We start from the raw sequence: 27,906 nt of genomic DNA, 5'->3' as shown, positions 1-27,906 counted from the left end.
TCAGACCTAAAACGTCAGGACCCGCCCACCTGCATGCAGCTGTGGAAGAACAAGCCCAGACACGTTTCTTCACGGAGCCCAAGGAAAACACTTTACCGAACTCATGTAAGTAACAATGTATATTGTTCAAAGTCAGTATTTGCCAGGATTTAAATGTATACATTTTCAAAAGCATGGTTCAATGTTATATTTAGTTTACTACTTTTCCCGCCGACCGCCATTTCGAATGTGCTCTTACCTCCAACAGCTCATTAACTTCAACCAAACATTGTTTACAGCTGTGAAGTTTATAATTAGCGTTTTCTTTGCGTGGTAGTTTAATATTTTATTCTTCAGTTTATAAGCAGCCACATTAAAGCTGCTTAACTAGCTTGCATTCAAAGTTGCTAGCAGCTAGCTAGGTACACTTGACAGAGCTATCTGAAGCCCCCTCAGACCTGCTGTCCATGCACACTCCTAGGCAAAACGCTACTCTTGTAAGAATAACACTCATTGTGTAAGTCTCAATCTCAACATCCCCCCCCCCCCCTAAAAAATCTCACCAGTAGTCACCATTTAAAGGGTAAATTTTCAAATTTTTCTTCCGTGGGGGCATGCCCCCAGACCCCCTACTGTTGCTAGGTTACCAACTTAGACCACCGTGGCTACAAAAAAATCTAGAGGAAATACTGCAAATGAGTATATTAGGGTGTAAAAAAAACAGATATAAAGGGTTCTCATCAGGCTTATATATCCAAGAGGTTAGACATGAACCATAACTTGTCTTTTTTGTTCTCTCTCTCCAATGACAGATGGGATGGCCCTGTAAGTTGTGCAGCACTGTTGTACCAACCAAGAGTGACATTTTAAAGCATTACAGACTGCACCATGGGACCTTTGGACACAGCCATTCCTTGCATTGCATTCATGTAGGTTGCCCACGCTCTTATACATCCCTTTGCTCTCATCTGTCAAGATGCTAGACTTCTCCTCTCTGACACCACCGCCAGAGAGTCTAGCTCCACTCCCACCACGTTACAGGCCTTCTCTACCAACTTGTCCAGTCTGTTTGCGTCCCTCGCTCTCAGCCCGCTGCCCCAGCAGGCCACGGCGTACAAGAAGGCGCCTGCCACCACCGACTCGTAGAATATCTTCTATTCTATTCTATTCTATTCTATTATCATTCTATTTTTCCTGACCAAGTTTCCATTGTGACTTGGACATGACATACTAGACTCACTTTTTGCCTGAAAATGTATACTAATACCCTTAATATCAGTAATGGTCAACATTTGCTGTCTTACAGATTAATGAAGCGTTCCGAAGGTGCACTGCTGTTCCACTGGAATCAACATTTATGTCACAACTGGACAGGTACACTCCAAAACTCCTTGAGCTCTTCAGTGCAAAAGGAGGAGTGACTGCAGCGCATCAAGAACTTGTTGATGGAACTGACACAGGTGGGTTAAAAGTGGTTTAAAAGTTTAAACTGAATCTGTAATCATGCTCTAATAACGGTATCACAGATTTGGAGTAAAATTGCCAACAAAATTCATTTATTTATTATTCTTCTCTTAACTCTAGGACCCAAGTGCCTCTGCAGTGAAGAAGAGAGATGTGACTGAGATGCCTCATAGAGTACGTGGGAGAGAGTGGACAGGAGCTAATCTCTGACTACTGTAAGTATTGTTTAAAAGCAGGTTTGGATCAGTCTGATGTACAAGCTTAAATTGGGTTTACTTTTATGTGAACTGACTGAACCAGCAGTTGTCAGGTGGAGGTCGAGCATGCAGCTAGTTGGCAAGAGCCCCAAGATAGCCAATTAGCATAGCACCACATAGTGATGCCTTTCTGTCTCGTGTTTCTGTTTGCCCTAAAAAAACAATGCAAACAAAAAATACTCCCCTTAAACAAGCATTAAAACATTTTCTCTCTCTCTCTCTCTCTCTCTCTCTCTCTCTCTCTCTCTCTCTCTCTCTCTCTCTCTCTCTCTCTCTCTCTCTCCTCTCTCTCTCTCTCTCTCTCTCTCTCTCTCTCTCTCTCTCTCTCTCTCTCTCTCTCTCTCTCTCTCTCTCTCTCTCTCTCTCTCTCTCTCTCTCTCTCTCTCTCTCTCTCTCTCTCTCTCTCTCTCTCTCTCTATATATATATATATAAAACATATTACTGTTTGTTTTAATTTCTGGTGGTTCTATTCAGGTTTTTTATATGCAAATTAGAAATGCCAATAAGAAACATGTGGCTGGAAATGAATCTATTGTCCAAGTTTAATGTGCAAGATCTCAAATTAGAATTCAAAAGTTTTCAAAATGGTCATCACAAAAGTAATCATCTGAATTAAATCATACAACTTATATTACTGTAAATATAAAATTAGATGTTTGTTTTTTTAATTACTGTTTTTGTATCTCAAAGGGAACTGCAGAGACCGCTGTTCATGAGGACCTGGAAATGAAGAATATGAGCATCTACATCTGTCGTGAGCCAAATGCAGTAGGAATCATCATTGAGGGAGTACCAGTCCTTACTCATCTTGGAAACCTGGTCAAAGCATGCTGCCTACTTCTGGGGTTGACGTATGCACTTAATCTTGAGTATCCATCCAAACTTTCCAAAACATTTGAGGTGTTTCAAAGACTTTTTGTGGGACTTGACACACTGCGCCCAAAACCAACCCCCAAATTCATGACTCTCAAAAACAAGCTTCTAGCTTAGGCAGTGAGCCATGACTTGTCAGCTTGCACTTTTGAACAGCTATTTTCTTGTGTCTGTTCAAAATCATTATACATTGTTAATTGAGTGGAATTCTTCAGAATGTTGTAACGGTTTGTCCTGTTCAGGTTTTATACAAAGCTCCAGGTCATCGTTTCTGGTGTGTAAATTAAGTTTTTTTATGTTTTATACACACTAAATTGCCCCACTGTGAAGCTCCAGCTGGTCAGAAGGAGGGATCTGTGAGTTGTTTTAAGTTAAAATGTTTCAAAATATACACACTGAAAGACACTACAGTGAAGGTGTTCTGCTTGTAAATTGTTACAGAAGTACAGATAATCTTAATGTTAAATTATTTTAGCAAGAAACTGTACTGTGAATGTTCTAAGTAAAACTTGAGATGCTGAGGTCATGCATTCTTTTATGCACTAAATACTGATGTTCTTGACTGTTAATACTGTCCAGCTTATTGACAGGTTTGGATATGGCTTGTGAAAATGTTTTAATATGTATACGGTTAAAAAAAAGAAAACTACTGTGAAGGTGTTCTATACAGCACTTTAAAAAGTTGAGGTCATGCATTCTTGTATAATATGGATGTTGACTGTTCATACTGTCCAGCTCATTGCCACTGTTTTTATATGGTAATGATTTAATAAAGGTTGGAATTTGATATGTGTTGATTTTTTTATTATTATTCTAAGTAATTATTTTAAGCAGTTTCCATTTTCAAAACAAAGAAAGGGTAAGTTGGTCAAAATTAATACAATTGAGTACAAAAATTATTTTTTCATTTAAATGTTACTTATTTTAATTAAGTCTTGTGTGTTTAATATGCTGATGTTTTTTACATTGATTTTACTCAATTTCTTGGCTTTTTCTGTAAACGCAACTTAATCTTTTTGCATAAATCGAAATGCATATTATTAAGTTCTACTTACTCAAAATACCAATTAGTTGACTAAACTAACAAAAATTGCTTGGAAAATGTTGCCTTATTTTTATTGAGTTCGATCTAGGCAACAGTTTTTACAGTGAGCTCTACTGCCAGCTTACAGGTAAAGTGGATAGTCCAACCCCCAATTCGTCACGTTTCATGTCGGGTTAACCGCGACAAATGGGGCCAAATGAATCCCTTTCCTACTGTACCTCAACTTGCAAGCTCAACTGGTTCTGTGACGTAGCTCTTAACTCAAAACACTTGTATCTTAAATATAGTGTCTTCCATTGAAACTGATTAAATTATTTTCAATGGGTATTGACCCCCGACTCAAAAAAAAAAACCACACAAAAAACCCAACACAATTAATTGATTAAAAGCGAAATAAATAAATAAAATAATTAAACATGAAATAAAATAATGAAATCATTAATTAAATCAAGTCCGAGTCCATGGTTCTCGCCCGGAAAAGGGTGGAGTGCCATCTCCGGGTTGGGGAGGAGATCTTGCCCCAAGTGGAGGAGTTCAAGTACCTCGGAGTCTTGTTCACGAGTGAGGGAAGAGTGGATCGTGAGATCGACAGGCGGATCGGTGCGGCGTCTTCAGTAATGCGGACGCTGTATCGATCCGTTGTGGTGAAGAAGGAGCTGAGCCGGAAGGCAAAGCTCTCAATTTACCGGTCGATCTACGTTCCCATCCTCACCTATGGTCATGAGCTTTGGGTTATGACCGAAAGGACAAGATCACGGGTACAAGCGGCCGAAATGAGTTTCCTCCGCCGGGTGGCGGGGCTCTCCCTTAGAGATAGGGTGAGAAGCTCTGCCATCCGGGGGGAGCTCAAAGTAATGCCGCTGCTCCTCCACATCGAGAGGAGCCAGATGAGGTGGTTCGGGCATCTGGTCAGGATGCCACCCGAACGCCTCCCTACGGAGGTGTTTAGGGCACGTCCGACCGGTAGGAGGCCGCGGGGAAGACCCAGGACACGTTGGGAAGACTATGTCTCCCGGCTGGCCTGGGAACGCCTCGGGGTCCCACAGGAAGAGCTAGACGAAGTGGCTGGGGAGAGGGAAGTCTGGGCTTCCCTGCTTAGGCTGCTGCCCCCGCGACCCGACCTCGGATAAGCGGAAGAAGATGGATGGATGGATGGATGGATTAATTAAATCATGAAATATTCATTTAAATGTGAAATATTTAAATACTTCTTGAATTAATAAAAAATTATGAAATAATTAGGTAAATTATAAATGAAACATTAAATAATTAAATACATCATTAAATTGAACATTTAATTAATTAATTAAATGTGAAATATTTAAATACATCTTGAATCAATCAATAGATGTGAAATAATTAGGTACATTTTAAATTAAACATGAAATAATTAAATACATCATTAAATTAAATATTGAATTATTTAAATAAATCTCGAATCAATCAATAAATGTGAAATAATTAGGTAAATCATAAAATAAATAAACCTGAAAAAAATAAATCATTAAATTAAATTTAGAAATAATTAATTAAATCATGAAATAGATAAATAAAAGTGACATATTTAGATACATTATGAAATAATTCAATGTGAAATAATCGAATAAATCATAAACTAAAAAATTAAATCATGAAATATTTAATGAAATCATAAAATAAATAGCTGAGATAGGCTCCAGCGCCCCCCTCGACCCTGATGGGACTAAGCGGTAGAAAATGGATGGATGGATGGATAAAATAAATAAAGTTAATTAAGTAAATCATAAAATAATTAATTGAAAGTGAAATATTGAAACCATGAAATAATAAAACCAATGATTAAAATAAATGATTAAATAATTAAATGCAAACTTAAATAAAATGATTAATGACACATTTGATAACATGTTTACGTATTACATTTAAAAAAAAATTAATGACACACTTATGTAATTATTTAAAGATGTATTTCTTTATTTAATTTTACCCCACTCCATAGTATCTGTGTCAAGTCAATTTTATTTTTATAGCAGTCAATCTGAAGGCACTCCTCGAGTCACACTTCTCATACACTAAGGAGAAACGAAGCACTTTGGCGACTCCCTCTAGGAAAGAAACCTCAGACAGAACCGTCACGGAGAGGGTCGCGAGTAAGTAACACATTTGGAGTATTGGATCAGCTTGTTCTGCAAATCTTGACAAGATGATCCCAAGGGGCAGGGATAAAGTAAATAAGGGTGAGGTCATGAGCGCTCTGATAAGCAGGGGCTTAAACGATACATTTAATTCATGAGTGTAGTCAGCAATACATTTCTGATGCCCGGCCCAAGTGGGTTTATGGTTTATGAAGTGGCTGTTAATGGCATCTTTACATCTTTAAGCTGAAGGCTTCTGACCAGAGAGTGCTCTACTGTACGTGGAGGCTAAGCTGCGTCATATAAATAAACGCAGGCTGACGTCTTCAGGCACTTAGGATTTTACTGAGATAATAAATAGTGTGCCAGTGTGCTGACTCAATTGAGACAAAATGTGCAGACCCTATCCAACATTATTTATGCCGCTAATACATTCTCACAGTCTTCAGCGGGGGAGTTAAATAGCCCTTGACCAAACTTTATACAGGCTTCCTGAGGAGGCCACAACCTGGTTGTTAATGGTGGGTGACAGAATCTTCCAGTAAATTCAAGCTTAGGTTTTATTTTGTGGAGCACGTCGTCTTTATTGCTGCCTGATTAGAGAGTCGGTAAAATCAGACACATGCTCACGCATGCACGTAAATAGATTCGGCCAATATCGCATCACCATTTGTTGTAAAGCCTTCAACTGTGAATATCAATAAAATCATTTTCCATCCATCTTTTTTACCGTTTGTCCCTTTTGGGGTGGCAGGGGGTGCTGGAGCCTATCTCAGCTGCATTCGGGCGGAAGGCGGGGTACACCCTGGACAAGTCGCCACCTCGTCGCAGGGCCAACACAGATAGACAGACAACATACACACACGAGGGCCAATTTAGTGTTGCCAATCAACCTATCCCCAGTCTTTGGAGGTGCATTTGGGACTGCATTGTGCCGAGTGTGAAATTTGGTGGAGGAGGAATTATGGTGTGGGGTTGTTTTTCAGGAGTTGGGCTCGGCCCCTTAGTTCCAGTGAAAGGCCATCATATCATACCGACATCATATTGAACCCTATGGGTTAGGAATGGGATGGCACTTCAAGTTCATATGTGAGTCAAGGCAGGTGGCCAAATACTTTTGGCAATATAGTGTAACTCAGGCAACCAGTAACTTCAGTAGATGATCATTCTGTTCGCTTGTTCTAATTTGATGGGCTGGATTACCTCATGGTTACAATTATAAATTGCGTCTGCTTAACATCTATTCACCAATAAAATCCATCATGTCTTTTGTAATAGTTTAAGTTTGGCTTAACAGCATCACGTCCGTTCATAATCCCTTAAAGATAATTGCTAATTTAGCATCGCTTTGGATGCTGTCATGTCATGATAGATTTACGGTCGTATTTCTAAATCGACCTTATTATTGAAGTTTATGTTAGAACCAAACATTTTCCCTTTAGATACAATGTCTAAAGAAACTTCATTCTTCACATTTTCTGCCTATTTACTGTGTTTTGTTTACTTTTCCAACTAATTAGTGGTGAGCGTTGCTTCGGCGTGACCCAAGGATGCAGAGAACGGCAGGCAGAATGCAAGCAAAAAAACAATTTGACTTACAAGGAAGCAGGGAACGAAGAGTCTCCAAGGCACAGGAAGAGCAAGAATGATCAAACACTGCAGGAGGGACCCAGGTGGAACTAATTAATTAAGGAACAGGTGTGCTGACAGGACATGGAACAGAAAGTAAAGGTGCTGCAAAACACAGAGCCCAAACAGGAAACACTGACAAAACAAGAGCACCAGGACAGGAAGTGATTCTAAAGACAGGAAAACCCAAACATAACCAAACTGTCAGTAGCACTTCTGACAGTAGCCAAACAGAATACAATAATTTGCAAATCCTTTTCAACCTATATTCAATTGAATAGACTGCAAAGACAAGATACATAATTCGAACTGGAAAACTTTGTTATTTTTTTGCAAATATTAGCTCATTTGGAATTTGATGCCTGCAACATGTTTCAAAAAAGCTGGCACAAGTGGAAAAAAAGACTGAGAAAGTTGAGGAATGCTCATCAAACACTTATTTGGAACATCCCACAGGTGAACAGGCTCATTGGGAACAGGTGGGTGCCATGATTGGGTAGAAAAGCAGCTTCCATGAAATGCTCAGTCATTCACAAACAAGGATGGGGCGAGGGTCACCACTTTGTGAACAAATGCGTGAGCAAATTGTCCAACAGTTTAAGAACAACATTTCTCAATGAACTATTGCAAGGAATTTAGGGATTTCACCATCTACGGTCCGTAATATCATCAAAAGGTTCAGAGAATCTGGAGAAATCACTGCATGTAAGCGATGATTTTACGGACCTTGGATCCCTCAGGCGGTACTGCATCAAAAAGCGGCATCGGTGTGTAAAGGATATCACCACATGGGCTCAGGAACACTTCAGAAAACCACTGTCAGTAACTACAGTTTGTCGCTACATCTGTAAATGCTAGTTCAATCAATCAATCAATCACAGCCGATTGATTGATTGATTCAGAAAACCACTGTCAGTAACTACAGTTTGTCGCTACATCTGTAAATGCTAGTTAAAACTCTACTATCTGTTTATATATTATTCTGTACACATATTATGTATATATTTGTATATATGTTAGATTTTTTATCGCTATATTAGTCTATTTATACCTGCATTGTCCTTTCCATCCTTACACTTTCCATCATTGTAACTGAGCTACTGGGTTGAACAATTTCCCTTGTGGATCATTAAAGTTTGTCTAAGTCTAAGTCTACTATGCAAAGCGAAAGCCATTTATCAACAACACCCAGAAATGCCGCCGGCTTCGCTGGGCCCGAGCTCATCTAAGATGGACTGATGCAAAGTGGAAAAGTGTTCTGTGGTCTGACGAGTCCACATTTCAAACTGTTCTTGGAAACTGTGGACGTCGTGTCCTCTGGATCAAAGAGGAAAAGAACCATCCGGACTGTTATAGGCGCAAAGTTCAAAAGCCAGCGTCTGTGATGGTAAGGGTTCGATTAGTGTCCAAGGCATGGGTAACTTACACATCTGTGAAGGCGCCATTAATGCTGAAAGGTACATACAGGTTTTGGAGCAACATATGTTGCCATCTTTTTCATGGACACCCCTGGTTATTTCAGCATGACAATGCCAAGCTCCATTCTGCACGTGTTCCAACAGCGTGGCTTCGTAATAAAACAGTGCGTGTACTAGACTGGCCTGCCTGTAGTCCAGACCTGTCTCCCATTGAAAATGTGTGACGCATTATGAAGCCTAAAATACCACAACGGAGACCCCGGACTGTTGAACAACTTAAGCTGTACATCAAGCAAGAATGGGAAAGAATTACACTTGAAAAGCTTCAGAAATTGGTTCCCAAACGTTTACTGAGTGTTGTTAAAAGGAAAGGCCATGTAAATGCCCCTGTGCCATTTTTTTTGCAATGTGTTGCTGACATTAAATACTAAAAAAAAAAGACATTTCTCAGTTGGAACATTAAATATCTTGTCTTTGCAGTCTATTCAATTGAATATAAGTTAAAAAGGATTTGCAAATCCTTGTATTCTGTTTTTATTGACCATAACATGCCAACTTCACCGGTTTTGGGTTTTGTACAATTACAAAGAAAGATCCAGGGAGTCCATGGTCACACAAAAACTGTACACACAAACTGTCCATCTGTTACAAGCTTGCACATGGAAAAAAAACCCCAGGGAGGGACACAATAAAGGTGATGTCCGCGATCCTGTTATTTGGAGCTTTTAGTCGCTATCCGGTTCATCGACTGGACCTCTTGTGAGCCAGCCAATCACACGCCGACCTGAAGCCTGTTTTAACACACAATCAACACCCCGCAGTCGCTGTAGCTCTGGAGCGCAGTAGTGACTGCCTCTCTGACCTATAGAGAATACAGCTCACACAACATCCAGACACTTTTGGTACCCTGTTAGTTTGAACACATTCCTCGCTCTCCGGGGGGGGGGGGGGGGGGGATTGCAATTCAGAAAGCCTGCAGACGCATCAAATTTGTTGCGATGCTCCGGACTGCTGCCACTATCTCCTACGTGTCCCTGGACATTAGTCTGTCCGCTGTGTGAGGTCGGTTGGTATAGCCGAAGACCGCTGGGAAACCAGGGGAAAGCGTCCACAAAAACACTCTAATCTTCACGTTCACCCCCCATGACTCCGGAGTGAATAAAAGGGTACATGGCACCTTGGAGTGAACTATCAATGAGTACGCTGCAGTAGAGAGAAGACACGACTATAACATTGATTAGAACTTTAAAGAGCCTCGCTAAAAATAGGCAGTTATTTGATGGGGGAATATAACAATCCAAAATATTTGTGAATGTCCTTGAATCTTGTTTCCACGTGTTGTCTCAGACGTCTCTGCGAATGTTGTTTAGTATTCCTAATGTTTTGATCTCATTTGAGAGCAAATTACAAAACCAGTGAAGTTGGCACGTTGTGTAAATTGTAAATAAAAAAAGAACACAATGATTTGCAAATCCTTTTCAACTTATATTCAATTGAATAGACTGCAAAGACAAGAACCTTGATTTTTTTATTTTTTGCAAACAATCATTAACTTAGTGGCAACAACACCTTGCAAAAAAGTTGGCAAAGGAGCATTTTTACCACTGTGTTACATGACCTTTTTACTTTTAACAACACTCAGTAAAGGTTTGGGAACTGAGGAGGACCAATTTTTGAAGCTTTTCAGGTGGAATTCTCTCCCATTCTTGCTTGATGTACAGCTTAAGTTGTTCAACAGTCCGGAGTCTCCGTTGTGGTATTTTAGGCTTCATAATGCGCCACACATTTTCAATGGGAGACAGGTCTGGACTACAGACAGGCCAGTCTAGTACCCGCACTCATTTACTACGAAACCACGCTGTTGGAACACGTGGCTTGGCATTGTCTTGCTGAAATAAGCAGGGGCGTCCATGGCAACATACACTATATTGCCGAAAGTACTTGGACACCTGCCACAGACCTACACTGTTTCAATATCCATTTCTCTGTTCTCAATTGTTGATGACTGATGATAAAAACCAAACCTAACCCCCTCCACACCCCGAATTGTAAATAATGTAAATAATTCAATGTTTACACCCTGATGATTATCTTGTGTGATGACTGTATTATGATGATAGTATATATCTGTATCATGAATCAATTCCTGACTTAAACAAGTTGAAAAACGTATTCGGGTGTTACCATTTAGTGGTCAATTGTACGGAATATGTACTTCACTGTGCAACCTACTACTAAAAGTCTCAATCAATCAATCAATCAATCAGACTCACATATGAACTTGAAGTGCCATCCCATTCCTAACCCATAGGGTTCAATATGACGTCGGTCCACCTTTTGCAGCTATTACAGCTTCAACTCTTCTGGGAAGGCTGTCCACAAGGTTGCAGAGTGTGTTTATAGGAATTTTCCACCATTCTTCCAAAAGCGCATTGGTGAGGTCACACACTGATGTTGGTGGAGAAGGCCTGGCTCCCAGTCTCCGAACTAATTCATCCCAAATTTGCTCTATCGGGTTCAGGTCAGGACTCTGTGCAGGCCAGTCAAGTTTATTCTCACCAGACTCTGTCATCCATGTCTTTATGGACCTTGCTTTGTGCACTGGTGCACAGTCATTATGAAAGAGGAAGGGGCCCGCTCCAAACTGTTCCCACAAGGTTGGGAGCATGGAATTGTTCAAAATGTTTTGGTGTCTTGGAGCATTCACTGGAACTAAGGGGCCAAGCCCAGCTCCTGAAAAACAACCCGCACCATAATTCTGATTATTTGGATGGGTGGCCAAATACTTTTGGCAATATAGTGTATGTTGCTCCAAAACCTGTATGTACCTTTCAGCATTAATGGTGCCTTCACAGATGTGTAAGTTACCCATGCCTTGGGCACTAATACACCCCCATACCACATACCATCACAGATGCTGGCTTTTCAACTTTGCGCCTATAACAATCCGGATGGTTCTTTTCCTCTTTGGTCCGGAGGACACGACGTCCATAGTTTCCAAAAACAATTTGAAATGTGGACTCGTCAGACCACAGAACACTTTTACACTTTCGTTCAAAAGTCACGTGACTATTGGCCTCAAGAAGAGACCAAACCAATCAGAGTACATTGTTCACTGACTCAGCCTCAGATAGCATTACTGGATTGGGTTAAAAGAGTGTAAAGGTGACTAAATAATGTTATTTCATGGCTCACAATACATTGAAGCCAGTGGCGGGCCGTGCGTTTCCCACCTCGGTCTTCAGTGATGTCCGACTTTAATGATTACCTCTCAAAATACCATCATTTATGTCACCACATGACCATTGCTGGAGAAATACTACACAGGAACACATTTACGTCCTACATCAATAGTGTACAAAACGGGTTATTTTCTAGCGCAATTAAAAATCAATTAAAACGCATCAGCAATTAAAACATATCTTATGTGGTACTGTCCAAATTAAAATTGCAAAAAACATATTAAAAGTAAAAAAATGAAATATTTACATATTGTAACATATTGTGTCATTTTCCATTCTATTATTTTGGCAAAATTATTAAGGACAAGTGGTAGAAAATTAATTATTAATCTACTTGTTCATTTACTGTTAATATATGCTTACTTTCTCTTTTAACATGTTCTATCTACACTTCTGTTAAAATGTAATAATCACTTATTCTTCTGTTGTTTGATACTTTACATTAGTTTTGGATAATACCACAAATTTGGGTATCAATCCGATACCAAGTAGTTACAGGATCATACATTGGTCATATTCAAAGTCCTCATGTGTCCAGGGACATATTTCCTGAGTTTATAAACATAATATAAATTTAAAAAAAAATGAAAGAAGATGTTGTGATGCCAGAAAATATCGATGTAATCATAGTAGTATCGACTAGATACGCTCCTGTACTTGGTATCATTACAGTGGATGTAGGTGTAGATCCAACAATGGCGTTTGTTTACATTTGCTGGAGAAATACTATGCAGAAACACATTTACGTACAACAGTATACAAAACGGCTTATTTTCTGGGGCATTTAAAAATCAATTAAAACGCATCAGCAATTAAAACATATTTTATGAGGTACTGTCAAAATTAAAATTGCAAAAAACATACTAAATTGGAAAAAATTTAATATTTGAACTCACAATTTTTAGGACCTATTCGACGCCGTATAAGCCAGTGGTATCCCTCGTCGTTGGCTTATTTTAGTGGAAATGGTGAGCATTTCATCGCCCGAACAGCTGAGCTAGCTTCCGGGGTTGGCCGACATCGTCTCACAAGATGTAGTTTCTCTTTAAATATCCTTCTTGAAAATGGCCTTGCAAATAAAAATCTGCCACCAAACATTGTGTAAATGGTAAATAAAAACAGAATACAATGATTTGCAAATCATTTTCCACTTATATTCAATTAAATAGACTGCAAAGACAAGATATTTAACGTTCAAACTGGAAAACGTTGGTATTTTTTGCAAATATTATCTAATTTGGGATTTGATGCCTTCAACATGTTTCAAAAAAGCTGGCACAAGTGGCAAAAAAGACTGAGAAAGTTGAGGAATGCTCAGCAAACACTTATTTGGAACATCCCACAGGTGAACAGGCTAATTGGGAACAGGTGGGTGCCATGATTGGGTATAAAAGCAGCTTCCATGAAATGCTCAGTCATCCACAAACAAGGATGGGGCAAAGGTCACCACTTTGTGAACAAATGCGTGAGCAAATTGTCAAACAGTTTAAGAGCAACATTTCTTAACGAGCTATTGCAAGGAATTTAGGGATTTCACCATCTACGGTCCGTAATATCATCAAAAGGTTCAGAGAATCTGGAGAAATCAATGCCTGTGACCTTCTATCCCTCAGGCGGTATTGCATCAAAAAGCGACATCAGTGTGCAAAGGATATCACCACATGGGTTCAGGAACACTTCGGAAAACCACTGTCAGTAACTACAGTTGGTCGCTACATCTGTAAGTGCAAGTTAAAACTCTACTATACAAGGCCAAAGTCATTTATCAACAACACCCAGAAACGCCGCCGGCTTCCCTGGGCCCGAGCTCATCTATGATGGACTGATGCAAAGTGGAAAAGTGTTCTGTGGTCTGACGAGTCCACATTTCAAATTGTTATTGGAAACTGTGGAAGTCGTGTCCTCCGGACCAAAGAGGAAAACAACCATCCAGATTGTTATAGGCGCACAGTTCAAAATCCAGCATCTGTGATGGTATAGGGGTGTATTAGTGCCCAAGGCATGGGTAACTTGCACATCTGTGAAGGCACCATTAATGCTGAAAGGTACATACAGGTTTTGGAGCAACATATGTTGCCATCCAAGCAACGTTATCATGGACGCCCCTGCTTATTTCAGGAAGACAAAGCCAAGCTACGTGTTACAACAGCACGGCTTTATAGTAAAAGCGTGCGGGTACTAGACTGGCCTGCCTGTAGTCCAGACCTGTCTCCCATTGAAAATGTGTGGCGCATTATGAAGCCTAAAATACCCCGACGGAGACCCCCGGACTGTTGAACAACTTAAGCTGTACATCGAGCAAGAATGGGAAAATAATTCCACCTGAAAAGCTTCAAAAATATGTCTCCTCAGTTCCCAAATGTTTACTGAGTGTTGTTAAAAGGAAAGGCCATGTAACACAGTGGTAAAAATGCCCCTGTGCCAACTTTTTTTGCAATGTGTTGCTGCCATTAAATTCTAAGTTAATGATTATTTGCCAAAAAAATCAGTTTCTCAGTTTCATCATTAAATATCTTGACTTTGCAGTCTATTCAATTGAATATAAGTTGAAAAGCATTTGCAAATTATTGTATTCTGTTTTTATTTACAAATTACACAACGTGCAACTTCACTGGTTTTGGGTTTTGTATTAAGGTGATGCTGATACTTGTTTCCAACAAGGTTGATCTACATACGTCTTAGAGTACAGGGAACAGGCAGGAGAATATTAAATCAAAATCGCCATAAAGTGGAGATGCACATCGACAGTGTCATAGCTTTAGGCAATATCAGAGGAATGATCGGAGGTGATGATGTGCATGGAAGCCTTGATTCGAAATATTTCCATCTGAATATGACACACAATATGGGAGCAATAAAATGACGACTTATTTGCCTTGCGGCTGACAGGATTTTCATCTAGACCAGGGGTCGGCAACCCAAAATGTTAAAAGAGCCATATTGGACCAAAAATACAAAAAAAAAATCTGTCCGGAGCTGCAAAAAAGCCTTTTATAAGTGTTACAATGAAGGCAACACATGACGTAAGTGTCTATATTAGCTATATTAGCCGACTATCAAAGGCTGACGCAAATCTTTGTTGACAGAAATGTTGTATTTTAATTTTTATTCTACATATTTTTGCAACATTGGAAATCATTAGTAAAATGGAGGCTTCTCACAGAATGAGATAACTTCTGGAAATTACTGGCTCAGAACGGCCAAAGGTATAGATATGTGTGTCCAAGTTAAAGGAAACGGCAGGCTGTCTTCTTCTAATGGATTTATTACAATCTTTGCAAGCTGGGTAACGTTTGCTGTGGTCTGGAACAACATGGCACACAAACAACTATGAGAAATGCAGCCTCGTTACATACAGATAATGTGTCATGAAACATGCAAATATAAATTAAATACACAGAGGACATAAGTAAAGGAAATGAAATGAGCTCAAATATACCTACAAACGAGGCATAATGATGCAATAAGTACAAACAGCTAGCCTAATTAGCAACTTTAGCATCGATTAGGTTGCAGTCATGGATTGACCAAATATGCCTGATATGCACTGTAGCAAATCAATAATATCAACAAAGCTCACCTTTGTGCATTCACGCACAGCATACAACGTTTGGTGGACAAAATGAGACAAAGAAAGAGTGGCATGAAACACGTCTTTCTGTGGCAGCATCGGAGAAAGTTGTAAGTGTAAACAAACTACGATGAGTTCAAGGGTCGCTGAATTTAGTAAGACAAAACAGCGCTCACCAAATACTCATCAGTGAAGCATGTATAACATAAACAGTGGGATTTCTAACAATTAGGAAGGTTTGTGTCATGTTTGTTCTCCTACAGAAAATATATTAAAACAAAAAACATATTTTTTTTCTTCATCTTTTTCCATTTTCACACATCTCTGAAAGAGGTCCAGGGAGCCACTAGGGCTGCGCTAAAGAGCAACCGAGCCGCGGGTTGCTGACCCCTGATTTAGACCATCGAGATGAGTTTGCCAAGTGTAAAATTTAGATGTATTTTTTAAATGAAAGAAACTGCTGTTCTAAATGTGTCCACTGGATGTCGCAATAGCAATTTTGTTAGGCAAGCAAATAGTTGATACCGGGGCAAGCGTATGCCAAGCAAGAGGTACACAGTAAAGCGGGGCTGCAACTCTTCCAACCTCGACCCAACGTAAAACAAACAGGAGTAAAATAAACACTTGGTAAGACCACTTAAAATGCTGCATGGGACACTGCACATTGATATAGTTCTGTGAAAATGATTGTCTTCTGTGCAAATTTAAAGAAAGTGAACAGTGGAAATGACAAACGAGGTAGTTGACACATAGAAGAGTTTTTATTTATGCTTTATTTTGTTTTTTGTTCAATCCTAGATGGGCTGTGACTTCAAGTTTAATTGCTTTGTAGATACACTGAGATTAAGTCAAAGTTTATTGTGTTCTTCATGGTGTTTTTGAAACTGCAGCATTTTTGTCCTCAGAATTTTCAACTAACTTGAAGTGTTTTGTCAAGAGGATTATTTGTGACATGTGCATTTTCAGAATGTGCTTCTTTATTCATTTTTGGGCCGACAAGGTCTAAATGAATCACATTAGAATTAAATAACTTAATTAAAATGTTACGTCTGCCTTATGCAATATTATTATTTTGGACACTTCAGATAGTTTTTTATTTTAATTCTGCTCATATAATATACTATTTATGGCTCAAATTACTCATTTTGTATTGTTTTTAAAAAAATAATTCCATTTAATAAAATATTGCAGATTTCATAAGTATAAGTATTTTCATAAAGTAAACAAAATGTTTTACGTTCTTTTTGTCGAAGAAAACCCCGTTGTTTTTTTTTTAAACAATACAAATATAGTAATTGGAGCCCCGAATAGGTCAATTGTTTATAACAACATTGATTTTGATTCATTATTGTTTTTTTTAAGTAATGACAGTTTGAAGAAAAAAAAATCATGCTTTTATTTTTTTTGTTTTTTACTTTTTAACACTTAAATATCTAGATCAACTTCAGATCTGTCCATTAATTATATGTTTTTGTATTTGTTTGTGATAACCCCAGAAACTTAGTTTTTTAAATATGGAAAACACACAAATAATCCATCCATACCAACATTTTGAGCAATGACAGCTTTAAGGAAAAAACAACAACTTTGTGTTATCAGAGTCAACGTTGCAACTTTTTCTCGTTACAGTTTACCTGTTTGCTCTTTTGTTTTTTTGTGGGTTTTATTTAGTAATTTGGGGGATAGAAAATACTTAATTTGTAGAATATGCTTTAAAATATGAAATATGCAATATATTATGAAAAGGCAGTATTAATCTATAAAAGACAAAAAAACCTCCCTCCTTTTTCAAATGCAGAATAAACCCAGCCTTTCTGTGCAAGAAGGTGTCTAAACTTTTGACCTGTACTGTGTACACACATATATATATATATATATATATTTATATATATATATATATATATATATATATATTTACACACACACACATATGTATATGTCATTTATTATCGTTCAATATAAAGTAAACAAAATGTTTTTCGCTCTTTTTGTCGAAGAAAACTCGTTTTTTTTAAACAATACAAAATGTGTAATTTGAGCCATAAATAGGTCAATTGTTTATAACATTGATTTTAATTCACTATTGTTTTTAAGCAATGACAGATTGAAAAAAACCCCCCACTAAAATTGGTTTCAACACTTCTAATTTTACCTTTTTTTTTTTTTTTTTTAATACTTTTTGACACTTGGATCTTTAGATCAACTTCAGATCTGTCCATTAATTATATGTTTTTTTTTTTTAATTTGTTGGTGATATGCCCTTTTTGTAAAATAAACAAACAAAAAAACAAAACAACTTATATGGAAAATACACAAAACATGCATTATTTCCCCCTAAAATTAAAACACTTATGAAATCTGCAATATTTTATTAGATGGAAGTATTAATCCATAAAACACAAAAAAAAACCCTCCTTTTTCAAATGCAGAATAAACCCAGCCTTCCTGTGCAAGAAGTTGTTTCCAAACTTTTGGCCTGTTCTGTATATATATATATATATATATATATATATATATATGTCCAAGAAAACCCTGGTTTTCTTTTAAAAAAAACAATACAAAATTGGTAATTTGAGCCAGAATTAGGTCAACTGTTTATAACATTGGTTTTAATTCACTATTTTTTAAGCAATGACAGATTGAAAAAAAAAAAAATCCCACTAAAATTGGTTTCAACACTTCTACTTTTACTATTTAAAAACTTTTTTTTTTTTTTTACTTAACACTCAAATGTCTAGATCAAATTCAGATTTGTCCAATAATTATGTATGTTTTTTGTTTTTGTTTGTGATATGCCCTTTTTGTAAAAAAACCCAAAAAAACCCCGTAGTTCTTTTTATATGGAAATCACACAAAACATGCATTATTTCCCCCCTAAAATTAAAATACTGCAATATTTTATTAAATGGAAGTATTAATCTATAAAAGACAAAAAAAACAACAACTCCTTTTCCGAATGCAGAATGAACCCTGCCTTCCTGTGCAAAAGTATGTGTCCAAACTTTTGGCCTGTACTGTATATACATATATATATATATATATATATATATATATATACATAACATTTATTATCGTTCAATATAAAGTATGTTGAAGAAAACCCTGTTTTTTTTCTCAAAACAACACAAAATTAGTAATTCGAGCCATAAATGGGTCAATTGTTTATAACATTGATTTTAATTCACTATTGTTTTTTAAGCAATGACAGATAAAAAAAAAAATCCCACTAAAATTGGTTTCAACACTTCTACTTTTACGTTTTTTAATTATTTTTTTTACTTTTTGACACTTAGATCTTTAGATCAACTTCAGATCCGTGCATTAATTAAATGTTTTTTTTAAATTTGTTTGTGATATGCCCTTTTTGTAAAAAAAACTAACAAAAAAACTTAAATGTAAAACACACAAAACATGCATTATTTCCCCCCTAAAATTAAAACACTTATGAAATCTGCAATATTTTATTACATGGAAGTATTAATCTGTAAAAGACAACAAAACAAACTCCTTTTTCAAATGCAGAATAAACCCAGCCTTCCTGTGCAAGAAGTTGGGTCCAAACTTTTGGCCTGTTCTGTATATATATATATATTTATAATAAACAAAATGTTTTACGCTCTTTTTGTCAAAGAAAACCCTGTTTTTTTTTAAAAAAAGAAAAGAAAACAATACAAAATTGGTAATTTGAGCCAGAATTAGGTCAATTGTTTATAACATTGGATTTAATTCACTATTTTTTTCAAGCAATGACAGACTGAAAAAAAAAATCCCACTAAAATTTGTTTCAACACTTCTGCTTTTACTTATTTCAAACTTAACTCTTTTTGTAAAACAACATTAACAAAAATCTTAGTTTTTTTATATGAAAAATACACAAAACATGCATTATTTTCCCCCTAAAATTAAAATACTTATGAAATTTGCAACATGTTATTAAATGGAAGTATTAATCTATAAAACAACAACAAAACCCTCCCTTTTCAAATGCAGAATAAACCCAGCCTTTCTGTGCATAATGGAAAAATAAAACAGATCGAGTTTTACTTATTTCCCCTTGAATCTGATTGACAGAATGAGCAAACATGCTTAATTCATATACAAACATAGACCATAATTAGGAGGGGAATCTTTAATCACAAGGTCAATTAACTCCAATTGTGCAAAGCATGTTGGCTTCTTACTGGCCAGGTGTGAAGAGTGTATGCAAAAAACACACACAGCACATATTTACATGACTGCTTTGCCACCAACATATCAAATGATGACAACACAAACTAGTGACGTCACAACTGTCAATCAATACTGTAGAAACCAACAGACCCTGTTGGCATTTTAAAGAAGAAGAAGAAGAAGAAGAAGAAGAAAAGACCCCCTGGTGTCATCCACAGCAGCTCAGTAGGCTCCAACAATCACAGCCTCGGCCTCTTTGGAGGGTCTCCTGTCCGTCACCAAGAAGTTGATCATGCCCTCAGACTTGATGAGGAGGTTGCATCCCAAGAAGAAGATGCCGAAGACCACCGTGAGGGACAGCACGCACATGACGGCGATCTGGACCACCCTCATGATGAAGAGACTCCTCTCATCCGGTGATGCTGCCACCAAGCCTTCGTCCGTCACCACCGACGACAGGTTGCAGCACAGCATCCCCTCCGTCCGGTTGAACAAGGTCCCGTCCGTGTGGTTGAACCCCGTGGTGTTCATCTCCACTTTTTTTTTTGGAGGGAGACGAGGGGGCCGGAATTGTTAAGTGGCAGGTCCAAAGGCGCACAGACTGTCATCAAGAGGAGGCGAAGAGTGGAAGAAGTTCACCCAGATGGTCTCCTGCATCTCCTTGTGTCCTCCTCGCAGTGTGGGAGCACAATGGACCAGGAGAGGGAGAGACTCCAGTCCTGCAGACTCTGCCCGGGCTTTAATAGGCAGCTGGAGTGGAAGGAGGACACTGCAACAGCGCCCCCATGTGGTCTGACCACCGCATGGACTCACATGGAGAACTTGGTGCCCACACTTGAAAGCAGGGGTCGGCAACCCAAAACGTTGAAAGAGCCACATTGGACCAAAAATACAAAAAACAAATCTGTCTGTAGCCACAAAAAATCAAAAGTTGTATATAAGTCTTATAATGAAGGCAACGCATGGAGTATGTGTCTATATTAGCTATAATAGCCTACTATCAAAATGACTTTAAAAGTCGTATATAAGTCTTATAATAAAGGCAACACATGGAGTATGTGTCTATATTAGCTATAATAGCCTTCTATCAAAATGACTTTAAAAGTCGTATATAAGTCTTATAATAAAGGCAACACATGGAGTATGTGTCTATATTAGCTATAATAGCCTACTATCAAAATGACTTTACAAGTCGTATATAAGTCTTATAATGAAGGCAACACATGACGTAAGTGTCTATATTAGCTATAATAGCCTGCTATCAAAATGACTTTAAAAGTCATACATAAGTCTTATAATGAAGGCAACACATGAAGTAAGTGTCTATATTAGCTATAATAGCCTGCTATCAAAATGACTTTAAAAGTCATATATAAGTCTTATAATGAAGGCAACATATGAAGTAAGTGTCTATATTAGCTATAATAGTCTACTATCAAAATGACTTTAAAAGTCGTATATAAGAGTTATAATGAAGGCAACACATGACGTAAGTGTCTATATTAGCTATAATAGCCTACTATCAAAATGACTTTAAAAGTCATATATAAGTCTTATAATAAAAGGTAACACATGAAGTAAGTGTCTATATTAGCTATAATAGCCTACTATCAAAATGACTTTAAAAGTCTTATATAAGTCTGATAATGAAGGCAACATATGACATAAGTCTCTAAATTAGCTATAATAGCCTACTATCAAAATGACTTTAAAAGTCATACATAAGTCTTATAATGTAGGCAACACATGACGTAAGTGTCTATATTAGCTATAATAGCCTATTATCAAAATGACTTTAAAAGTCGTACATACAGTGTTATAATGAAGGCAACACATGACGTAAGTGTCTATATTAGCTATAATAGCCTACTATCAAAATGACTTTAAAAGTCATATATGTCTTATAATGAAGGCAACACATGATGTAAGTGTCTATATTAGCTATAATAGCCCACAATCAAAATGACTTTAAAAGTCGTATACAAGTCTGATAATGAAGGCAACATATGATATAAGTCCCTAAATTAGCTATAATAGCCTACTATCAAAATGACTTTAAAAGTCATACATAAATCTTATAATGAAGGCAACACATGAAGTAAGTGTCTATATTAGCTATAATAGCCTACCATCAAAATGACTTTAAAAGTCGTATATAAGTCTTATAATGAAGGCAACACATGAAATAAGTGTCTATATTAGCTATAATAGCCTACTATCAAAATGACTTTAAAAGTCATATATAAGTCTGATAATGAAGGCAACATGACATAAGTGTCTAAATGAGCTATAACAGCCTACTATCAAAATGACTTTAAAAGTCATATAAAAGTCTTATAATGAAGGCAACACATGACGTAAGTGTCTATATTAGCTATAATAGCCTATTATCAAAATGATTTTAAAAGTCATATAAAAGTCTTATAATGAAGGCAACATATGACATAAGTGTCTAAATTAGCTATAACAGCCTACTATCAAAATGACTTTAAAAGTCATATAAAAGTCTTATAATGAAGGCAACACATGACGTAAGTGTCTATATTAGCTACATTAGCCTACTATCAAAATGATTTTAAAAGTCATATAAAAGTCTTATAATGAAGGCAACACATGACGTAAGTGTCTATATTAGCTATAATAGCCTACTATCAAAATGCTGATGTGTCGCAGGCTGAAGCAAATCTTCGTTGACAGAAATGTTGAAAATTAATATTTATTATACGCATTTTTACAACACTAGAAACCATTACTACTAATAACTACTCAGAAGGTGAAATAACTCCTGGAAACTACTGGCTTTTAATGGCCAACAGTATAGATGTGTGTGTCCAAGTTTAAGGAAACGGCAGGCTGTCTTCTTTTAATAGATTTATGACAATCTTTGGCAAGCTAGGTAACATTTGCTGTGGTCTGGAACAACATGGGAAAAAATACAACTATCTGAAATGCAGTCAATATTACATACAGATAATATGTCATGAAACATGGACAAATGAACTAAATACACAGAGGACACAAGTAACACGAGGCATAATGATGCAGTATGTACATACAGCTAGCCTAAATAGCATGTTAGCATTGATTAGCTTGCAGTCATGCAGTGACCAAATATGACTGATTAGCACTCCAACAAGTCAATAACTTCAACAAAGCTCACCTTTGTGCATACACGCACAGCATAAATCGTTTGGTGGACAAAACGAGACAAAGAAGGAGTGGAAGATTTTACATGTAAACAAACTGTTGCGTCACAGTCCACACTATGGTGAGTTCAAGAACCGCCGAAATTAGTAGGACAAAACGATGTTCACCAAATACTCTCATCAGTGAAGCATACACACAAACATATTAAACAGTGGGCTTTCTAACAATTGGGAAGGTTTGTGTCATGTTTCTCCTAACACAAAAAAATACTAAAATACAATTTTTTTTTTTTCCATTTTCAATCCTTTTTTAAAAATGCTCCAGGGAGCCACTAGGGCGGCACTAAAGAGCCACATGCGGCTCGAGAGCCGCGGGTTGCTGGCCCCCGCTTTAAATCATTCAGGGTGTCCAAACTTTTTCCACTTTAGAGCATGCTCCTTTTTGATATTTTTAATTTTCCAAAACCAATACATATACATAATATAGATTTTTTTTTTATCCCTTCAAGTGTGGTCCTGGTGACTCGGGAGGGTTTTAGCCACAAAAATGTGAAAAAACACCAGCAAGATATTCCACCAGTGACGTGCGGTGAGGTTCATGGCTGGTGAGGCACTGACTTCATCACAGTCAGATTTACAAACATATGAACCCTAAAGAGTATCTTATTCACCATTTGATTGGCAGCAGTTAACGGGTTATGTTTAAAAGCTCATACCAGCATTCTTCCCTGCTTAGCACTCAGCATCAAGGGTTGGAATTGGGGGTTAAATCACCAAAAATGATTCCCGGGCGCGGCACCGCTGCTGCCCACTGCTCCCCTCACCTCCCAGGGGGTGATCAAGGGGACGGGTCAAATGCAGAGGACAAATTCCACCACACCTAGTGTGTGTGTGACAATCATTGGTATTTTAACTTAACACATACAAACTGTAGCACACAAAAAAGCACATTTAATAAAAAAAACGTTATCATGGTCTTACCTTTACTTATAAATGAAGTCCATGCGCCGCTCCTTTTGAACAAAAGCATCGATAACTTGTTTATAGAAGTCTTCCTTATCTTTCTTCAGTTTTAAAAGTCTCTCTGTCTCGATGGAGATCTTCCTTTAATTATTACCTCCTGCTTCGATAGAAAATCCAGTTTAGAAAACTGTTTTATTTCAGATATGTAATCCTCCATGTTAAAAGTCCAGGCGAGAGGAAAAAATAAACGATCGCTGCTAACTGTTGCTGCTTGTTGTCACTTCTTCTGCAGCCGAGTAGTCGCAAGAATGATCTCTGGGATCACTAGCGCCCTCTACCACCAGGAGGCGGGATTACTGCGAGCCTCACACAGTGCGTCTTCGCAGCAGTTTTATGATTGCTCAGCACAAGAAATACGTTACACACTACAGTTGTTGACAAAATACACTGTACATTATATACCTCAGCTAATTAAACTATGGAAATGTATAATATAATTCATATAGCAATACGGTCTCACTGCACAGCAGGCCAGCAGTTAGCCGAGTCATTGCGCAATCCATGTTGAGGCTCAACTGGCTGCTGACTCACCGCAAGGCTCTTCTCAGTATTTGAACGGCAGATGTGAAAATTCAGCGATTTTGAATAAAAATAATCTAAAACTGGTGAAGTTAAATGGAAAATAACTTTATAGTATAGTCACTGGATACATAATTTCATTTTTTTTTTTTCTTTTTACATTTTTTTTCTCCCCTGACTGCACGTCACTGCATTCCACTGATCAACCCTGATAAGGCACACCTATGAAGTGAAACCATTTCAGGTGACTACCTCTTGAAGCTCATGGAGAGAATGCCAAGAGTGTGCAAAGCAGTAATCAGCGCAAAGGGTGGCTATTTTGAAGAAACCAGAATATAAAACATGTTTTCAGTTATTTCACCTTTTTTTGTTAATTACATAACTCCACATGTGTTCATTCATAGTTTTGATGTGACAATCTACAATGTAAATAGTCATGAAAATAAAGAAAACATGTTGAATGAGAAGGTGTGTCCAAACTTTGGGCCTATACTGTATATATATATATATATATATATATATATATATATAACATTTATTATCTTTCGATGTAAAGTGTCATGTTTGTGTAATCATGTTTTGTTTTAAGTCATGTTTTGTTTAGTTTCTGGCTTTTCACTCCCTTGTCTTGTCACCATAGCAACCATTAGTTTTCACCTGTCACGTCACGCACCTGTTTCACGTCTTGAGTCACGCACCTGTTTTCGTTAATCATGTCTGTAGTATTTAAGTTCAGTGTTTTTCAGTTTGTTTTTCTGACGACCTCGCACCCCATACCGCACCACATTTATGCTCTGTCCATTCCTCTATGATCCTGCTTCATGTCCCTTGTCACAGTAAGTTTTGGTTCCATGTTTATAGTCTTTTTGTTTTTCATAGTTTATTCTCCGCCACTGTGCGCGCTTTCATTTATTCCTTTTTTTTGATAAATATAAATAAATCATGTACCTCCATTCCCGTCTCGCCCGTGCCAACTTTCCGTTGCATCCAGGAAAAGCACACACCTCGGACCAAGTCATGACATAAAGTAAACAAAATGTTTTACGCTCATTTTGCCGAGGATGCCCTGTTTTTTTTAAAGCCATACAAAATTGGTCATCCGAGCCATAAATATGTCAATTGTTTATAACAACATTGATTTGGGGCATTTTTACCACTGTGTTACAGCACGGTGAAACAGGGGGTTAGTGCATGTGCCTTAAAATACGAAGGTCCTGAGTAGTCCTGAGTTCAATCCCAGGCTCGGGATCTTTCTGTGTGGAGTTTGCATGTTCTCCCCGTGACTGCGTGGGTTCCCTCCGGGTACTCCGGCTTCCTCCCACCTCCAAAGACATGCACCTGGGGATAGGTTGATTGGCAACACTAAATGGTCCCTAGTGTGTGAATGTGAGTGTGAATGTTGTCTATCTGTGTTGGCGACTTGTCCAGGGTGTACCCCGCCTTCCGCCCGAATGCAGCTGAGATAGGCTTCAGCACCCCCGCGACCCCAAAAGGGACAAGCGGTAGAAAATGAATGGATGGGTGGATGATTTGAATTCACTATTGTTTTTTTTAAGCAATGACAGATTGAAAAAAAATCCCACTAAAATTATTTTCAACACTTCTACTTGAAGTGTTGAAAGTAAATCATAATTTTAAATTATTTTTTTTTTTTACTTTTTAACACTTAAATATCTAGATCAACTTCAGATCTGTCCATTAATTATATGTTTTTTCATTTGTTTGTGATATGCCCTTTTTTTTTTCTTTTTTTTACGGATATTAGTATTCTATCTTTATTTGTCGTTATTTATATGTTCTGAATAAATGATGTGATAATGTTCATCAGTCAACTCATTGGGGTTAATTTTCAATCTATCAAATTACAATCCTATCCTATTTTAGCCTATCCTATCCTATCGCCCTTTTTTCTTACTGGAACTTTAGGACATTTAGTGGCCTCTAGTGATTGCTTTGGAAGATGCAACTGAATGAGGTTTGGGATTCTGACCAGTGGGTGGCAGCATTGTTCAATAAGAGCCACTGCTGAACCAAGGCCTAGTATAGATCCACTCAGAATAGATTAACAGCAGGAAGAGCTGTATCAACCCCCATCTTGCTTCCCAAAATGGTCATTTGAAGCATTTCCTTTTTTTTTGTTTGTTTTCATTTTCAATATTTATCTTTTGTTGTAATTATTTTACAGGGTTTTTAACATAACATACTTAAAATACCATATCATGCCTCTAATTGCAGTGTTTTTAGAAACGGCAGATAAACTGTTATGAATTGATCAAGGTGTGACCCCGGGATGCAGAGACGGGAGGCAAGGTTGAATACAAAAAAAGGAAAAATTTAAATAAGTCCAAAAAGGGTTAACAAAAGGCGATGGGACAGAAGCGCACACCATGAGTACTAACAAAACAGGTTCCTCAGTGGTCGGCGGGGAAAAAGCAGGGCGCACTAAGCACAGCATAAGTCCTCTTTAACTCAAGGAGGCTAGGAAACAAACACAAAGAGGGACTAAGAAAAGGCAACGTACCAAGACGGACGCGGCGAAGCAGGCACATGCACGTGCGGGGTTCAGGAAACATTGACCGGCAAGGTCAAGCTGTAAGTGACGAGCCTAAATACTGGCGAGCTAATTGCGAGCAGGTGTGCCACAAGGTCCGCCCCTCGCTGAGGACGAATCACTAAAAAAAAAACACAGGAGAAGGCAGGAACACACTAAAACACAACAAAAACACTGCCATTGTTTGACCTTCGTTAATTTCCATTACAACACATTTTTCAGTATACTGTTTTTTAATTCAGATATATTATCATGCTTTTCCCTTAAATATTGAATGGCTCTACAGCAGGGGTGTCAAACGTACGGCCCGCGAACAGGTTTTTTTTTGACGAGTTTGCCAAGTTTTTTTTTTTAACGAAAGAAACTGCTGTTCTAAATGTGTACCCTGGATGTCACAATTGCAATTCTGTTAGGCAAGCAAACGCAGTAAAGGGTGACTGTGGCTCCTCCTCCTCGACCCACATGAAACTTAAAACCTGCCGTTTTATGTCTTCTGCTTTGAACACATCGTCATTTGGCACCCTCGTTGCCCAAAAATGTCTTTGTCAAACACGAGAAAAGTCAACTTAATCCAATCCAATCCACTTTATTTGTATAGCACATTTAAACAACAAAAATGTTTCCAAAGTGCTGCACAATATTAAAAACAATATTCAAATATTATCCTTAGCTCCACCAATGACTGAATAAAAACAACAACAAAATAAATATAAAAACAACATAAAAACAATATAAAAATAATTATGATTAAAAAAAGGGTAAAACCAATAAAACCAATAAATAGAAATCAGGACCACACAACTCACGTAGAGAATAAAAGTGGGTCTTAAGACTCCATGTTCGAACTGTGGCAGCAGTTCGAACATGGAGGGGCAGAGTGTTCCAGAGCTTAGGGCCGACCACA

At 37.7% G+C, this 27,906-nt stretch overlaps 2 protein-coding genes and 1 long non-coding RNA gene across 5 annotated transcripts in view; 1 reads left to right on the top strand and 2 right to left on the bottom strand.

The window, feature by feature from the left end:
• prpf40a (PRP40 pre-mRNA processing factor 40 homolog A) overlaps window positions 1-27,017 on the bottom strand; it is a 156,224-nt gene extending 129,207 nt beyond the window's left edge. Inside the window, exon 1 of one of the 2 annotated variants that reach the window (XM_061971526.1) lies at window positions 26,973-27,017. The gene's annotated coding sequence lies outside the window, so the exon portion shown is untranslated. Of the gene's footprint in view, window positions 1-7,332; window positions 7,438-26,972 lie in introns of those variants that run through there. The other variant, XM_061971525.1, reaches the window with a different exon arrangement.
• LOC140679342 (uncharacterized) lies at window positions 38-3,361 on the top strand. 2 transcript variants are annotated; one of them, XR_012050799.1, is made up of 5 exons: window positions 38-105; window positions 792-908; window positions 1,286-1,439; window positions 1,564-1,658; window positions 2,392-3,361. It is a non-coding gene; the product is annotated as an uncharacterized lncRNA (long non-coding RNA). The 2 variants fall into 2 exon arrangements; XR_012050798.1 differs by having other exon boundaries at window positions 1,286-1,658.
• Window positions 19,708-20,449, bottom strand: LOC133613226 (protein reprimo B-like). Its single transcript, XM_061970620.1, has one exon. It carries the CDS (start codon window positions 20,292-20,294, stop codon window positions 19,986-19,988), a length of 309 nt encoding a protein of 102 aa, XP_061826604.1. The 5' UTR covers window positions 20,295-20,449; the 3' UTR covers window positions 19,708-19,985.
• Window positions 27,018-27,906: the final 889 nt, after the last annotated feature.

The sequence above is a fragment of the Nerophis lumbriciformis genome, linkage group LG13 (genome assembly GCF_033978685.3).
Source record: "Nerophis lumbriciformis linkage group LG13, RoL_Nlum_v2.1, whole genome shotgun sequence".
Lineage (NCBI taxonomy): Eukaryota > Metazoa > Chordata > Actinopteri > Syngnathiformes > Syngnathidae > Nerophis > Nerophis lumbriciformis.
Note: the sequence above shows the minus strand (reverse complement) of the source record. Positions and strands in the feature narration are given on the sequence as shown.